At 39.7% G+C, this 18,242-nt stretch overlaps 1 protein-coding gene across 6 annotated transcripts in view; it reads right to left on the reverse strand.

Moving 5' to 3' along the window:
* Positions 1-348: 348 nt before the first annotated feature.
* The window catches only part of Ophn1 (oligophrenin 1), a 336,803-nt gene continuing 318,909 nt past the window's right edge, over positions 349-18,242 (reverse strand). For 3 of the 6 annotated variants that reach the window (NM_001313754.1, NM_001313755.1, NM_052976.4), the window contains 4 exons: positions 10,785-10,950; positions 9,699-9,749; positions 5,655-5,696; positions 349-4,474 (listed from right to left, as the gene is read on the reverse strand). In NM_001313754.1, the coding sequence (NP_001300683.1) occupies positions 5,663-5,696; positions 9,699-9,749; positions 10,785-10,950 (251 nt within the window). In that variant the 3' untranslated portion in view covers positions 349-4,474; positions 5,655-5,662. The other 3 variants (XM_011247694.3, XM_017318648.2, XM_011247693.3) reach the window with 2 other exon arrangements.

Consider the following 18,242-nt stretch of genomic DNA (forward strand, 5'->3'; position numbering starts at 1 on the left):
CCATTTTCATTATATCACAAGGCCCGTGTATAAATGTTGAAAAGATCCTCTGAGACTAACATAGACAATGTGAATGACGTACTTGGCATCTTGGAGAGGAAGTGACAAAGCCGAGTCTTGACCATAGAGATCCTGAGAAGTGTTCTAAGTGCCACATGCTGTCTTTCTACTGCTTCTGTTGCAGTCTGACTGCCAAGTAACTTTCAGTCTGTTTATTCCCAAGACTCCTTCTACTATTCTTGGACATAGAGAAACTTCACTTGTCAGCAAAGTTACAGGCCACGTGCAAACCAATGCAAGAAGCAGGAAGTTTTGGACAATCAACAGATTAGATCAGACAAAGGCAAGTGTTTCTCAAATTTTTAATGTGCATAGAAATCTCTTGTGGGGTCTTGTTAAAATACAGATTCTTATTCCAGATGTCTAGGGTAGATCCCAAGAATCAGCATTTCTAACAAGTCCCCAGGTAATGTAATGCTGATACTTATGTTTTCATTAATCCTGTTTGTAAACATCTCCAGTTACATTTTGGATTCATTTTCTTTTAAAGGTGTATTTATGAATTTGTTGTATATGGGCATTTTGTCTGCATGCAGATGGGGGCATTGGATCCTATGGAGCTACATTTATAGATGTTTGTGAGCAGCCATGTAGTTGCTGGGAATTGAACTTAGGACAACTGGAAGAGCAACCAGAACTCCTAATCACTGAGCCATCTCTCTGGCCCTGGGATTCATTTTCACTACTGCTTTGTGACTGTTTGATAAAGTTCTCAACCCTGGATTTTTTTATCAACTTCTAGATTCTGCTCATGGACAACTCATTTTCAGCTCCTTGGGCTTCACATTTCCTTATGTACAAGACAGAATTGCCAGCTATCATGTACTGATGCTGTGAGGCCTAAGAGAATGACAAGGCTATGTTGCAAAGTGGAGACTAAATTAAGACTCTTAGGTCCAAAAGAATTTTGTGCTGGGTTCTCTTTAGAGTCTTACAAGGCAGCAGAAGTGGTAGGTAGTGGGTGGACCATCCTTCCTGATATGTTGAAAGACTACTTCCATGATGAGACTGCAGAGGGAGGACATTCATACAAGAGATTCTGCACACTTAACGGAGAAGCACATGAATGGGCGCAGGGATCTCATTCTTTTCTCTGGTTTCATACACACGGTACACATAGGCAATCTTTTAAGGCCTCTATTAGTGTCCTTGACATAAAGTACTGCATCTCCCTATGAAAATGAAGGATTTTCTTCATTGAAAATATCTTGTCAAGTTACTTTACTTCTGTCTGGATTTTCTGTTGCTGTTGTTTCTAAAGCTTTTGTAGGCTTGTAATATGTCAAGGCCACTTGTCTGCTGCTACTTTAATAACAGCTTCACTGATCTATGTTCTCTCAAAAGCAATTATCTTACAAGTTGTTGAACTAATTCCTTTACTTTTTGTAGTTCTTACAGAATAAAGGAACATCTTGAACATGGAAAGATGTTTCTCTATTGTAGCCCATTATTTCAGAAGTACCCTACATGACAGAGTTTTACTATTTAAATTGAATGCTTAGTTTTGCCCCGTGGTGGCTGGATACTCCATACCACCTCCTTTTCATTTTCAACTTGAAATGAAAAAACCCAGTGAAATTTCTTTTATTAAATGACCTGGTTTTTGCTTTCACCGCAGAAAAACATTGTAGGGATATGACCGCAGGGCATCTAATTCCACAGAAGCACAGAGAACTTTCCTCTTCAATCTGCATGTTTGGATGTCACCAGCCTTCTGGATGAAACCAGGGCATACTCAGAAAGCACAGCAACACCTAGAAAAACTCTTTGTCTTTCAAAGAAATGACTAAGGCAAAGAATTCACAGCTACTAATCATAACAAATTCTTCACTTCACAAGGTGAGGTTGTGTGATCTTTTAAAACATATTACCAAATGGGTAAACCCAGAGTGAAAAGAAAATCCAACTCTGGAGTATAGTTTATCCTATATTTTACTAACCTTATGAAGTAGACTTGCACTACTTCCCTCCCCCCAACCCCACTGATTTCCTTTCGGTATTTGTTAGGAACACAGGAATCAAGTGTCCATCCACTGCCAATCATGTGGCCTCTATTTAAATACCTACCTCAGAATGGCACAGTGAAAATTTCACAGGATGCAAAGGCAGAAAGGGCTGGATACAAATCACATTTCTGGTATTCATGATGTCTGTGTACTAGACCAGTAACTTAATGCAACTGGGTACTCTTGATCTGGACAAGGTGATGAGTCCTTACATGATTGTTATAGGGATGAAGAATAGGGCATTTGAAGTACCCAGTACTTAGTGGGTGATTAATCAGGGTTAGCACTTGTGTTAGCACTGTCCAAGACTTAACAGTTCTCTCACTTACTTGACAGGGTTGCTGCTAATTTCCCACAGCTACCACTCACACCATCACATGTTCTGAGCAAGTGCCTATGCATCATGGGCAAGCCAATCCCATTTCATAAGAGTATCTTCACCACAGCCCATTCTGATTTTTAAAGGGAGATGGTTTGTTTCGGTCTTTAAAGAGAGTTAACTGCAGGAGCAGAACTACCCCACCAACTGCTCTCTGGCCTCCAAAATTGGTGCCCCCACCTTTCCCAGCTGAGTTTTCATCCATGACTCACGTGTAATACTGCAATCACAGTGCCAAGTTTCTAGACACTTCTTCAATTGGGATTGCCATGTCTTTCTCTGCCTTCCAATAGTGTTCTTATGTTTTTAGTGCTTACTGCAGTATTTTCCCTCACAAAACCCAGACTGAAACTGTCTTTATAATCTTTCATGGATCTGAAGACCTAGTAACCCACTCCTGTGGCCAAGTTCTGCCCATATGCTTGCTTTTCAATCATTAACAGATAGGCTACAGCTCCAAGAGCAGAGCTCAATAAGAGCCGCGAAAGCCTTGGAGGCTGTGGCCCAGGCATCTGCACAGAAACAGAAGCATTAGGGTTCAAAACTGTCTGTTGCTCAGATTCCTTCCTCACTGCACTCACTGCCTTTGCTTTAGTGCGCTGTCAATGACTCCAGCAGGAGTCAAAGGGACCAGAGGCTTGCATCTTGAAATTTTCTACTTGCTGGCAAATATGAGAGGCTCTAGAAAGAGGATAAAAGCCAATACCTCCCAAAAGGGCCATTAAAGCCACCACCTACAAGGTCCCTTCCTAGATAAATGTGGTGTACTAAAAAGAACCTTATGTAGGAGCTCAGACACCTGGGATCTTGTCCTGCTGTGGTCACTAACTTGCTCTTCATGTAAACTAAGCTGTTGTTAGTATAAATGCTTTTGAAAGTTCCTTCTAATCCAACCCTTTATGGGCTGTAAAGAGTCTTTTATCTCAAAGGCTGCGGTTCTTAACCTTTATTGGGTTGCAGTCCCATTTGAAATTCAGTAGAATGTTATGAACCATCTGCTCAGAAAAGGCATTACCCTCATGGAATTGTATATGTCATCTTAGGGGCATCATGGAGTTCCAGAATCCATAAGCACCTGGTTAAGATCTGGTTTCATTTGTTTGTGGCTTTGTTTGCTTGTTTTTTTTTTTTTCTTAATGGCGGGGGTGGGGGGTGGGATAAAAGACCATGTAAGCTGGAGGTAAATAGAAGCAAGAGCAACAATTCTTTGGACGCTTAATTTTTCCTAACATTTGACCCCCTCTTTTTTTTTTTTAACAGAAATGTTTTCTGTTCTGTTTTATTTGTTGATTGCTGAAAAGGAAGTTACTGCGAGAAAGTAGGAAGAAGGAAAATCCAGACAGACCTAGGCTTTGACATGCAAAACATGCTTAGCAGATTTGTCCTCAGAGGCTGGAAGCAAAGAGACAAAAGTCTATCTTCCTAAACCCATACTGGGGACGGACACTGGGTGGGAATTATTCATGCGGTTTAGCCCCTCTGGATTTCAGTAACATGTACCAGGGCACCAATCTGGAATTAGTCAGCATCCACATCCTTGGAAAGAGACATGATACAATTCTCCAATATTCAGCTAACATCCCTACCCCTATTCCAAATAAGGTAAACAATGTCCCCAACCCTTTAGATCAGAGTAAGACCCCCTAAGAACAGTCTTTAGACCTGACTCATGCAGAATCCAATGACGTTTGCGGAAACAAGCTGTTCAGAGAAGATTGGGAAACTAGGCTCTATTCTTCAATACAGATCAGTGGGTATTTTCCCTTCAGTAGAGCTTGGAGTTTGAGAGAATCCAGCCATCCAGTGTCCTAGGAATTGCTCACAACAGAAATTCTGAGGAGATGAAGACAGAATACAAAGGAGAAACAAACACGTGCCTAAGACATGTGTTCCTTATTTTATAGGTTCCCAGACACTGAACCCTACAAGGCCAGAAAGAGCTGCTCTTCAGCACCAATAGCTCACAAGGGTTTGAAGTAGACCCTTTCCCATCCAAAAAAGGGTCCCTCAAGGCCAAGTCCTTTCAAACCTAAAAGAGAAAGAAGAAAGTAAGAAGTTAGCTAGGCCTTGGTAAATATTTAGCAGATATTGAGCAGTGGTAGGGTCTCTCCAGTTACTTACCCTGAACTGGTACCTAACCTGGAAAAAGGACTTTACTACTTCAGACGATATGCAATAGGCCCCAAACTGCTGAAATTAGAAGTAGAGACTGCACCTATGATCCCACCTCTGATTCCCTAAAAATCTATCAACAGAGGAAGCAAAATCCTGAGAGCAGGACTTCTAAGACTACTGGCCCACTCTCCACCCTTGTAGCCACTGCCTTTCTGGTCCTTTCATTATCTCCAACATTCCTTTGAGCGGGCCTTCATTTTTAAAGCTGATAAGAAAAGGCTTATCTATCTCTAGGTCATGGAGGACTGGCAGTGACAGGAAACAATAGAAGGCTAAGGAGCACATGGCAAGCCAAACTCCAGAGACTTGGACTTCATTAATGTGCATATTGGTTTATGTCATGCCAGAGATCTGATAACCAAGCAATCAAAAGTCCTACGCAGAGAGAGACATTTCCCTGACCCCCAAGTCTCCTGTGACCTTAGCAAGTCACTTATTCCCTCTGAACTTCAGTTCCTTTGTTTGTTGATTTAGAACACATAGTATCCTCCTTACTCCTGGCATGTGATGTGGATCAAATGAGATCATGGATATGAAAGTTCTTTGTGCTAGAAAAATATAAAAGACTTAAAGATGATGGTTCAGGTAGGAAGGACCGAAGTAGTGACTTGGTCTGAAGGAATGAAATCCCACTACAGACACCTTGACATTTGTTATACTATCAAAAGGGAAGTCACTACTTTCTGTACAGGCTCAAAGGGTGTCAGGGTAAGAAAGTCCATCCATCTCATTTTACAAACAGAAATTGAGATTAAGCAAAAGAAACATGTTTGGCCAAGAAATGACAGCCTGGGATTTCTAATGAATTCAACCAGAAGGCAATATGAAAATAAAGTGGCTGAGGAAGACCAGGAGAAAAGGACAACTTCCAATTATACAAAACCTCACAAAGGCTATGCCATTTTAGGGTAGTGGACTGAGGCATGGAGTAAGCTCCCACGATCTGGACTTATGTGATACTCTAGTCTTCAAACTCTTCCATGCCATGAAATAGAATTATTTGAACAATGTTTTGTAATGTGGAAACAACATACCTGTGGCCTCAACTCTCATCTCCAGGAAGTTTTCCTTGAGAACTGTAGGCAAAAGAAAGAGATTTGAATAAAACCCTTGAAATTAGGACTAAAAAGGCTAATGGCAAAAAGTCACTTGATGAATGACATTTTCTGATTAGGAAATCATTCTTCTCAGATCTCTTATTACATGTAGCTCCATTCTTCTAAAATGGGCAGATTTTGAGAATTCAGTATTCTAACCTTTCAGTCACCAAAACAATTTTTGAGTACTAGAATGTGGCTGACTGGACACAATTGAGAAATTGGCCCAGACCATAGTTCACATCCTGTGATTATCATTACTGGCCAGAAGGGCAAGAAGGCAGGAGAAATACAATGTAAAAGATAAATCCTTCTTTGTCTTAAAAGCCAAACCTGCTATGTTTGGACTGTTGGTGAGCTTAGATCAGCCCCAAATTAACCTTACTCACTCAGCTGAGAACAACTGGGAGAAAGGAACAATTACAGAGCCTAAATCCCATATAACACCTGTCTCCCACAGCTATATCCATCGCCTTCTGTTTTTCTCTCATCTCTTGAAACCACTTTAAACAATTTGCCTAAACTATCTTATTCCTATACAGCAAATATTAGAACTCATCCTCCAAAGTATCACTGCTCATATTGCTGTATATATAGATGCCCCACACTAGAGTTCTAAAATACCACAGTTATACCTAACAGTTCTATTACTGGATCTCCATAGGCCCCACCCTGGCAACTACTGTAAATTGCAATTACTCTCTGGGCATTTCTACCTGAATGGCTCTCACTGTCTTCACAGTCACTGTTTGAAATTGAGCACAGCAAACTTCTCAGAAAACCTGTTCCTTTATGATTAATTATTGTACCATCTACCAAATTGCCCAAGTTAGACTTTTCTCTCTCCGCACTTCTACAATGCCTCACATTTGAAAAGTCAGCAGGGTCTAATTGAACTGATCTCAAATCTGTCCTTGTATTCCATTCCCACAGCAACACCTTAGGTCAGGACTTTCATCAACTCTTGCCAGCAAGATCTGTTTCCTAATTGGTCTCCTTGCTTCCAATCTTTACCACCAGAGTAATCTTTTTACAACTCAGCCAGCTCAGAATGTGCACCTCCACTTAAACGTCTTCCATGACCTGCCCCAAGTAGACTATAATACAGAGCAAACACCTTAATATGTTATATAAGACCTTTGCAGTCTGGCTCTAATCCATATTCCTAGTTGTATGTTCAGCTAAGATTTCTCTTCTCACTCCTACATTATAGACAAAGAGGAACACTTATCACTTCTGAAGCTGTACTGCCTTATGAAATATTCTCTCCTCCCTTCTTTTCCTGACAAATCTCTAGTAAGTTTTCCTTTGAAATTTTCTTTTTTAATTGTTGAAGAGGGCAAGGGAATAACTAACAGATGCTATCGAAATGATAGGATGCAGCCAAGTAGGCAAATGAAAAACCAAAAGGGGCAAGACAATAGTTAAACACCTCAGCATTTTTTTTTTTTTTATTTTCGATGATAGAAGAAGTCAGCAGCAATGACCAAATAAGGGATTTGCCATATTACTAGTAATATCTTGTTCAGTAGCCAGGATATAGATACACTAATAGATGTGGTGGATTCAAGGTAGGAGGAATATTTTTCCTATGTGGCTTCTATAAGTAAGGAGACCCTATGGGTAGTCAGGATGGCATATTGAAAGCAGGTACATCTTATTCTTACACATTGCTTCCAAAGTGTATTTTTAGGACAGAGAGAATTAAGTCTATATTCTAGAGCCCAGATTAAAAAGAGTGGTTAGAATAGTATAGGCTGAAGTGGCTGCTTTGACCAAGGCCTTCTGGGTATGTCGTTGGTCTAAGTCTGCCGTGATCACTGGCTGGCAAAACCCAGCCCACTGGCAATGTTGTCAATCCTTCCATGTTCTCAAAATCAATTTAGCTATAGTTTTCCTAATGAAACTTAGTCTGCACTAAGAATTTTTCTAGACTTTGTTCAAGCTTCTTTAATATCCCCTCTTACTGCCTTGACAGACAGTAAGATACAGACCAATCCTCCAAATTGCATAAATTTGTCTTCTATTTTATCAAGCTTCAGCTTACGTATTAACTCTTCTCAAAAGCTTTCTTTTAAACATGCTCAATTCTTCCTGTTCATTCTAGTTTATTTTTCTCAATTTCTCTGGTGTTTATTTCTCAAATGATTTATTCTGGGAAGGGATAAAGGATGCTTGGAAGTAGTGATGCTCATAGATGGCAATCTGATTAGTAACCTCATAATCAATCAATCTCTCTGTCTTGTCTGCCTCTGTCTCAGTATCTCCCTGTCTCTGTCTCTCTGTCTCTCTCTGCCCCAACACCAATCCATGGATCCCAAGGTTGCAAGTATGCTATGAAAATAACTTAGCGCTGAGCTACAAACCCCAGATTTAGATCCAAAACTCTTTTATCTTCTTGATCCTGGTAAAATAAATCAGTGACTTGACCTCACTTTCATTTGTTATAGTAGAATAAGTGATAAGTTCCTGTCTAAACTGAATTTGGCTAAGCTCAGAGCTGCCTGTGACTACCAAGCTACACTAGGGTAACTCATCATATGGAATCACATCTTAATTAGTTCCCATGGTTTCAGTAAGAGGATGTCAAACCTATTCTGGCACCTTTTCAATGGTAAAGGTGCATTGCTCTGCTTTTAACTGACCATGTGAAAGAGTTCACTCTTGTTCTTTACCAGGAAGCACAATTTTCAAACTGTCTGATTAGTCACATAGAACAAACTCAAAGCAAATACCCTGAAGGCTTAGCAATCATTCCTCCAGGAGCTTTTGTCCAAATGCTCCCAAATGCCCAGGGCTTGAACAGTTTGTACCAGCATTTGAGAACTTTAAAAAAATGAATGGAAGGAAGGGTGAACAGAGGGAGAAAAGGAAAGGGGAAACCAGGGAGGGAGGAACAAAAGGAGAGAATAATGGCCCTGCTCTAATGATCAATTTTTAGAGAGTCTAGAGTGGAAGTCAGGAATCTGGGATATATATATTTTTTTTTTTACAAATTTTCAAGACATTTAGATGAATAGTCGGTGTGATAATCATTGATTGAGCCAACTCTTTACACTGACTCCAAATCCACAGATACAAGAATGTTATATTCTTTATGCGTTTGTTAGCTGATCTTATACATTATGGAGTCTAAATAAGCAAAATAAGAAAACAAAAAGGCCTTCATTAGGTGTAAAGTTTTTCCCCAATATAGCTTGTGATGTGAGCTGGCTAGTTTTATGTAAATTTGACACACAGTAGAGTCATCTGAGAGGAGGAAACCTCAAGTAAAAAATATCTCCATAATAGGTTAGGTTGTAGGCAAGATTGTGAAGTGTTTTCTCAATTAGTGATTGATGGAGGAGGCTCAGCCCATTGTGGGTGGTACCATTCAGAGCTGGTGGTCCTAGGTTTTATAAGAAAGCAGACTGAGCAAGCCATGAGACACAAGCCAGTAAACAATACCCTTTCATGGCCTCTGCATCAGTTCCTGCCTCCAGGTTCCTGTCCTGACTTCCTTTGATGACAAAGAGTGATGTGGAAATGTAAGCCAACTAAACCCTTTCCCCCACAATTTCATGGTGGTTCATCACAGCAATAGGAACCCTAACCAGGACAGGATATGGACACATAAAACAGTGTTTATATGTGCAAATGTATGTCTGTGAAAGAGAAGCAGAAGAAAAGCACTGTAAAATGATTAAGAAAAGAGACGGTAGAAGAAGACACGAGGTAAGAAAAAAATACAGAAAGCAACTGAGAATGTTAGAGACACAAGTAAGAACAAGTAAGAGAAAATGGCATAACACAGATTAGAAATAGAAGCTGTTCTGTAATAATTGCAGAAGAAGGAGGGGCAAGGAAAAGAGAGAGAGTGGAGAGAGAACAAGAACTATAGAGAAACAGAAAGGAGATGGAGGAGCAGAAACTGATGGGATGCTCTTGATGCATTTATTTTGAAATGCATTTGCTTTCTCTTGTGTCTCCTATTTCTTTTACCTTCCAGTTTTCCGGGAAGCTGTTTCAAAGAATCTGGTCCTAGATGCCACCCTGCAAATAGAAGCCAACCAAGACTAATGAGTTGCAGTGAAACACAAATGAGCACCAAGAGTCAGTGAAAAAGGTTATGACTTTCAGGACCACATAGGTCACCAATACCAGGCCTTACTTATGCTGGCAAAAAAGCCAAGGGTTTGAGAGAAACTCAAATATCAGAATGCTAAATGGCTCAGAAGCCATAGGCACCCCAAGGCACCAAACAAGACCCTTTATTTCTTATTGATCCAAATGGTCAAAGTCTGTGGTCCATTCAGACCTGTCTTGAAAAATAAATGAAAACAATCTTTCATTTCAAAGTGTGGTTTAGGGCACTTTGTAAATATGCTTTGCTGATTTAGCTTTGTTCTTTCCCCAATTTTACAACTATGGAAAGCAAGAGACACAAGAAAAAGGAGGATCAGGAGGCAAAATGCTAAGAAGGCTGAGGAGAGGCCAATCAGGTTGGCTCTGGCCAAGCAAAGCAGGGCCCTTAGGTCTGCTTGTTCCTTGGCTCCCCAACTTACTGCCAGGCACCAGAAAGGCCTGGATGCCAGCTCAGCTCCTGTCCTGGGAGAGGATCTTTAGAGGACCCGAGTCATTTTGGAGGATTTTTTTAAACATACCTTTTCCTTGCAAGAAATAAAGAAAAAAAGCCCCAAGCACGACTAAATGGGAAAAAAAATAGCATTCATTAAATTACTTGAAAACCAGTAACAACAACACAAAATAAGGCAAAGATTTCTAGAGCAAAAAGAAAAAAAATTACAAGTAATTTTTCTACTCTACTAACATTAAGGCAGCTAAGAAAAATTATATATTTAAAAAAAATTCAGAGGTCTTTCTCTCTAGTGAAATAGCCCAACTCTGGGTGATGAGTGGAATACTTCAGACAAGGATGACACTGGATGGTCCCCCTAGATTATGAAGTGAATGATACTCCAGAGTCATGTGTTTGTATACACTTAGCAAGCAGAGATGGTGATCCTGAAGGCACCATCTAGTGGTCAGCACAGATCTTAGGTCCAGTTGAGGAAGCACAGTACTTACACGGATGATGGGATTTCGTCTGCATTGCCAGACCCTGTTTCTGGCTTTGGCTCTGGCTTTTGTGGAGTGATGGACCGGCAAGGAGGGTCTGGGGGCCTCACCGGAGGACGGATGATTGTTTGCTTTTCTCCTGGGGGCCGGACTTTGCTGAAACCGTCAGTATCGCCTAGAAGAGAAAACAACAGCCAGTCAACCAAATAGAACACCAAGCATTATTAGACACATTGACTGGGGTTGCCTGGACCATCTTTTCTCTGGGACCCATTTCCTCTTGGCTAATATCAGCTCTTTCTTTTTGTTTTAAAATGCTTCTGACCTCTGTCCTTTAGAAAGCTTACATTTGCATTACATCCCACTCATCCACCTTTGATGCTAAGGCTGGCATTGCTCTCAATGACAACTTTGTGAAGCTCATTTCCTGGTATGACAATGAATATGGCTACAGCAACAGGGTGGTGGACATCATGGCCAACATGGCCTCCAAGGAGTAAGAAACCCTGGAACACCCACCCCAGCAAGGACACTGAGAGGAAGAGAGAGGCCCTTGGTTGCTGACTAGTCCCTATCCCAACTTGGCCCCCAACACTGAGCACCTCCCTCACAATTTCCATCCCAGACCCCCATAGTAACGTTAAGGAGGGGCCTAGGGAGCCCTCCCTACTTTCTGGAATACCATCAATAAAGTTCTCTGCACAGAAAAACCAAAAACAGGTTGTACAATTACTTGTTTGTTGTGAATGTTTGAATTCTACATTTGCTTGGCTTTATAATTAAGAGTAGTGACATAGCAGTTTACATAAATTGAAGGGATTAAGTTAGGAACCAACATGTCTACTACAGTGCCAGCTACACAGTAGTGATTGATGAGAAACTTGAATTCGAGAAATTCATCACCACTAAAATTCAGATGCTGAGACTGGAGAAGTGGCTTAGCAGTTGAAAGTACTTACTGCTCTTGCTAAGGACCCAAGTTAGGTCGCCTGTACTCATGTCAGACGACTTACAATCATCTAACTCCAGATCCAGGTGATCCAACATTCTCTTCTTAACTCTGTAGGCAACTACACTCACGTGCCCATCTACATACATATGCACATAAAATTAAAAAACAAAATCCCAAAAAATCCCAAGTACTTTTCAGTATTAAAATACTATCCTAAATCACCTTCCTACCTCCACTTTTCTTGCTTGCAGATTAATTGAAAGAAATAAACATATACTTTTTATGAAATGGTCCTGGCAGGATTATGGCAAATCAGATGTATTCACACACTGAATACTGGTAGTACTATAAATTAGCCTATTCTCTCTAGATACCCATATCAAGCATTCTGCAACAATCTGGATGAAATATAAAATTGTGCATAAACAATAATTCATACTTGTAAATCCAGTAATCCACTTTGAAGAAAAAAGTGCAAAGGAACCCATCCAAGATAAAAATAAGAAAAACCAATTGGCACAAAACACATACCTTAATAGCAAAATGTTAGCCCTAACCACAAAGGCTAAACAAACAATTTATTCTTACAAGCAATTAATCAATGCATATTACATATAAACTGAGAAGAATCTGGACAAGGTCAAGACAAATGTATATATGAAATAATATTAAGTAAAAAGGAATCCACACATCTGGGCTTTGTAGCTCACATCTGTAATCCCAACACAGGGGATCCTGAAGCAGAAGGATTGACATCAGCTGAAGGCCAGCTTGGTCTACAAAGTGAGTTCCAGGCCAGCCTAAGCTACAGAGTACGACTCTATCTCAACAGTGGTAGCTAAGGTGTGCTTCCTCTTCTCTGAGGAGAAAGGTAGGGGGCAATTCGGGGAGGAATTTGTAAGGGCGGGACTGAAAAGAGAGGAGCGAAGAAGGATTTGATCAGGATATAAAGTGAATACAAAAGTAAATTATTTTAAAAAAAGAAACAACAAAAAAATCCACAAAATTACTATGTCCCAATGAAGACAAAATTAAAATAACCACATATGTAACAATGCAAGTGCATTAGTAGACCTTGATATTTGATCAAGGTTAGGATATCTTGAGTTTCTTTCTTTCTGCAAAATGTTTAAAGGAAAAATATAAAAGCATTAAGTTCCATTTATATTATACTGCTTTAGGATTTACTTAAGTTTATACAGTTTGACTTTTCTTCAAGTTATTCTCAGTAGCTCTAAAATGTACACGATAAAGTTCAAACTTCTCAACAAAGGTTCAAGATCACTTTTAAGCTAGGCCCAAATCATTTTCACAGGAATCATCACCTTTGACATTATGTACCAAGTCTACTCTATCAAACTGGTTTCTTCGCCTGCCCATCAAAACAAGTCTTAATTCTAGTTTATGTAATATGCTGTAGAAGAAAGTACAGAAGGCCTAGAATTATAAAGACCTGGATATGTGGATTTTCCTATTAATTCCAAGCACTGGGAACCTGGACAGTGACTTATTCTGCTTGACTCCCATTCTCTTACCTGGGAAATGGATATATAACAATGCCTTTTCACAAGGTTAAGAATTAAGTTAGATGGCATATAGTATCCCAAACAAGCAGGGGTCAATAAGTGTTAGACATTCTTCTTTCCTTCTATGGACCCCTGGGCTCACATCACCTGTGATATAACTATTCCTTAAGGGTAGGAGGAGGGAAATGTCACAGTAAGGACACTTGAAAAGAACATATGGAGATCTATTATTTTATAAGTTTCTTAAATACATAAAATAATTTAATTGGAGTTACCATACACAAGGAATATGGTTACTCCCAGAAGCCATAGGTTACCAAATAAAAGGTCCACTGCCAAGTAGTCAGAGATGTCTTGGAGACCCCAAAATAACACTGTCTATTGCTACTCTTAGCTTTCCACGACAATTTGATGGTAAGACCCTATTGCTGAGGGCATATACCACACACTTTGGGCACAGAACATGGAGAAATCAAGTTAGTTTGATCAGGAAGCCTCCAACCTGATGGCTAGCTTTCAGGATACCAAAAGGTTCTATGTAGGGTGCTGGGGGGTGGCACCCATCAGCAGTCATTACCTAGATATGAATCCTATAAGCTAAAATAACAACTGGCCTGGAAAAATAGGCTCATTGGTGCAATAATGATATGAATATTACAGGGTAACCAACTACTTCCTGATTGGATTTAGGGTCACCACAGGAGGAAGCATATGCCTGGTACTCAGATCCTCAGATCCATGGTTGGGAAGCTCACTGGGCCAAAGGATGAATCTACTTCTATCACTTTGTTAAACAGAAATAGAATTAAACTGCCCTCTGGTCTATGTTTCTATACATATGATTAACATAGTTCACAGATACCACTAGAGTAGTTTATTTGCTCAATGGATAACAGTTTACACAGAAACTCAAAACTAATCAAAGTAGAGAATAGGCACCTATGGTTTCATATTTCCTTTTTCCAGGGTGCAGAGACTATTGCAGAAGAAATAATGGAAAGATTATAAGAGCAACCCAGTGGCTTCTGGACATTGAAAGATGGTTATACTCATGAGCCCACAGCTGTGGTTGTATGCATCACACCTGGGTAAGATCAAGCTAGCCAACCTTCTATTCCAGGAGAGAGAGGACAGGCATGGAAGCACTCACCCAGCTGAGGAGATACTGACAAACAATGGCTACTAGGGAAGTCTCCAGAGAGTCAGTTTTCTTTACAGTGTGAACCCTGGTGTGGCAAACATATTCTAGTAGATGACCTCCAAACTCATGAGTATATCAGAAACACGAGTCAGACTCAGTTGGTTTTATAAAAACAAAAGAGAGGAATCAAATTTGGAAAGGGTGAGAGGATGGAGGTATCTGGAAAAAGTTACAGGGAGAGGGAGGGTAAATATGATAAAAAAATATTGTATGTCAGTGTGAAATTCTCAAAAAAATAATAAAAAATGTTACAATTTTGTTCTATGAGAGACAGGTCAAATCTGAGCTACATATTAAAAATAATCATCCATTGAATCTTAGGGAAGAAGATAAAGTGATTCAAGTGATCCTGATAGTAGAGAGTAAGTAGTATATTAGTGGAGGAATGAGGAAAACACGATTCCCACACACAGAGCGCACTTCTCTCTCCCCATCTAGATTCCATCTTACATTAATGGGAATGCTATTCCCCTTAGCATCAGGCTGATTTTCTATAACTGCATTAGCAAAAATAAATAAATAATAATAATCAATTTTTCCTAACAAATTTATACTGTTTGAAACATTCTCTAATATGATCTCCATAGTAACCTGAGAAGGAAAGAATAGAGACTTCATGCCATTTCTGTTTTACAGAGAAGGAAACCAAAGCTCAGAAGGGTAAATACATTTTACCTACATGTTTAGATTGTGATAGAATAATGATTGAAATTCTTATCTTCTGTGTCCATATCTACTACTTTTCCTGGTGCCTGTTATTAGTAATAGCAATATAAAATTGCAAATAACAGTAAGGAAAAATATAAGTAAAGTTATAGTTATTATTTATCTTTATTGACCAATTTTGCAGTGCAGAGTTTAATCTCAAGGTCTTGCACAATTCCAGTTCTGGCTACTTTTATTATTAAACACCAGTTCTGTTCCAAGTATTATTATAACGCTATACTTAGTTCTTTTTACACACATTTTTTCATAGTTAAGTTTGACCATAATTTTGCACAAATGTTGTGCCCTTTCTACTTTTGAGGAATATACTCCAAAAGAAAAAGGAACCTCAAAGTTTACCATGTGCATGTACTTCCTGAAACCTATGGAGTTCTAGTTAGCAGTGCTGCAGTGGCTTTCAACCCTGGCTACACATTAGAACATGTGGAGACCTTTAAATGTACAGTACCTGGATCCCATCCTCAGAGTACCTAGTTTGAATGGGATAGAACTTGTACATGAGTATTCCAATGCTCCCCAAGTAATACAATGATGGGCAGTGTGAGTTGCAAAGTTGTAAGCCACATGATACCACTTCTTCACTGCAGGTCACAGATGCCCAGAGATGACAGCGATGTCCCATTTCTACTAGTTACTGGAGTGAGGAATTTGATAAGAAGGATATTTTACTTTCAGAGCCAGAAGATACTTCTACTGGAAGTCATGCCTAGGCTAGGGTTTATTTCTCTTAAAGACTACAGCAGATAGCATCCTCAAAACAGGAGCCTCACTCATTACCTTTAAAGTCACATCAAAATGGACATCTAACTAGGGCCTGCAAAGTGAGCACCATTAACTGTTTGTCTGATTAGGCCCTTTATATGCAACTCCAACTTGATGATTCATTGCAAGTCATTCTTTGAAGTAGCAGCAAAGAGTTTTCTTGGCTGAAAGACCCCGGTGTTGTTCTTTCTTGCCTCTAATTTGTCTCAGTCACAGTTAAGCCACAATGTCAAACTGGCAAGGCATAGAAAGAAGTCATATAACTAGGAGTCAAGAAACCTGGATTCTCTTCTTAATACTAAAACTAGCTTGTGTTAAGTCAGCAGTTCGCTTCTCTGCCAGTATAAAACTGGACTGTTTTGCAGGTGAATCAGCAGATGGTATCAGTCTGTAAACCTTTTCCTCTTTCTGATGACTTTTGTATGCTACTTTGGGAATACCATAGAAACCTTGATTTCTTTATCTGTCTCTTCCCCCTTCCTTTACTCCACCTTCCTTTTACTTCTTAAGAAATGGATTTCAATTCCCTGGCTCCCTGTTGCCTGCAGAAAATACCCAAAATGCTTAAGTTGGCATTCAGTACCCTCTTCCCTTTCAGCAGTCCCTTCTGATCTAGCTTTCTACCACTCCTCTTCACATATGCTACAGTCCAGACAAACATTATTTATTGTTCTGTGTGCGTGTCTTGCCATTAATCATCTTCCCAAGATGCTATTTATCCTATTCCCACACGCCCAAATTTGCATCCACTTAAGTGCCATGTCTCTTAGGAAGCTTAAGATTCTCCAAGTTCCTTTCTGTAGCTCTTAAGGCACTGGTTGTCTTGTACTTTGAACCTTGTACTTTGGCTCCTTGTTTTCATGACTTTTTCTCCCCTATTAGAATGGGAGCAACTTGAGAGCAAGATCCAGGTGGGAATCATCTCTGTATTCCCCAGAGACCCAAGTAAATTGCTCTGCGTGTAACCAGCAGATATTCAACAAATATTTATTGAGTAAAGAAAAATGCAGTCCAGACTTTTAGGACAGCAAAGAAAGCTTTCCCTTTTTAGGCTTCCAACTAAGCTTTGTGTGACACAAAAAGCATAATACACCCAAGCTTCAAAAGTATTCAGAAGCCTAAAGTAAGCATTCAATATACTGGGAATGCTGTGAGGGCATTTGTGTCTCTTGAGGAATGCATACAACGGACCTGATATAGTCTCCCTGGGGTCTTAAAGCCAAACTTGGATAAGAAGTCATAGATATGGGAAGTAAGTGAGAGCACCGTGATGTGGCAGTCACAGTACAGGGCCAAGTGTGGGGCTCACAGAAGTGAGGTATAAAAGAACACACTGGAGGAGGACTGTCAGATCCATGGACCAAGCTACACTTGAAGACTAAAGAAGAGCTTAAAATACCCCCTCTGCCCCCTTCCCTTCACAATGCTTTTTCATTCTGGATGTTTATCATGTGTATAGACAGGCTGAAAACCAAAAAAAAAAAAAAAAAAAAAAAAAAAAAAAGTTCTGAACTCTTTTCCTCCGTTCAAAATTTTTAAGCTTGATGTTTCTCCAAGGCTCTAAAATACAGAAAAGAAAATGTTCTCGGTCTTGTATTCTGCCACTCGAGCAACTACTATATAACTAGGTGCTTTATAGACCATATATACCTTCACACACACACACACCCCTTGTCTGTAATGGAGGTGCTATCTCACATTACTCACAAAGGGAAAATAAAAAGTAAAGCTGACCTAATTATAATAGCCTGTTATCAAAGCCAAACAACTACTTCCATTTACAGGGTAGGTGGAATGGGACAGGTATATACATGTTATTCTTCCTTGTTATAGCAATCCAATGGGCACAATTATGATCCTCTTATACAAATGAGAGGTTCAGAGAGGTTATGATTTACCTAAAATCTCACAGCTAGGAGAGACAGAGTCAAATTAAAGACACACACCAAGAGAGGCAATGGGGTTTTAATTACAAATTTTCTCTAGCCTATGCTATTTAACTAAATGGCTATTCTTTCATTGCTTATGAATCTTGGTCCAAAACATGAGTTTTCCTTCAAACTTGATTGATCTCTCCAAATCATTTTGTTCTTTTCCATCCTCTGTCAAATGATGATGGCATGTGATCTCATGTGCAAATGCATGGAGATGCAACAGTCATCCATTTTTGACATTTTGCAACTTTCTTGTACCTTTTCTTATATCCACCTATACCCAACCTTGGGGTACAGAGCAGGGAGATTATATCTTCTTAGAGTTCCCTGAAGTCTTCTAGAATGATCTCTTGCTATGACACTCCT

The sequence above is a fragment of the Mus musculus genome, chromosome X (assembly GCF_000001635.26).
Source record: "Mus musculus strain C57BL/6J chromosome X, GRCm38.p6 C57BL/6J".
NCBI lineage: Eukaryota > Metazoa > Chordata > Mammalia > Rodentia > Muridae > Mus > Mus musculus.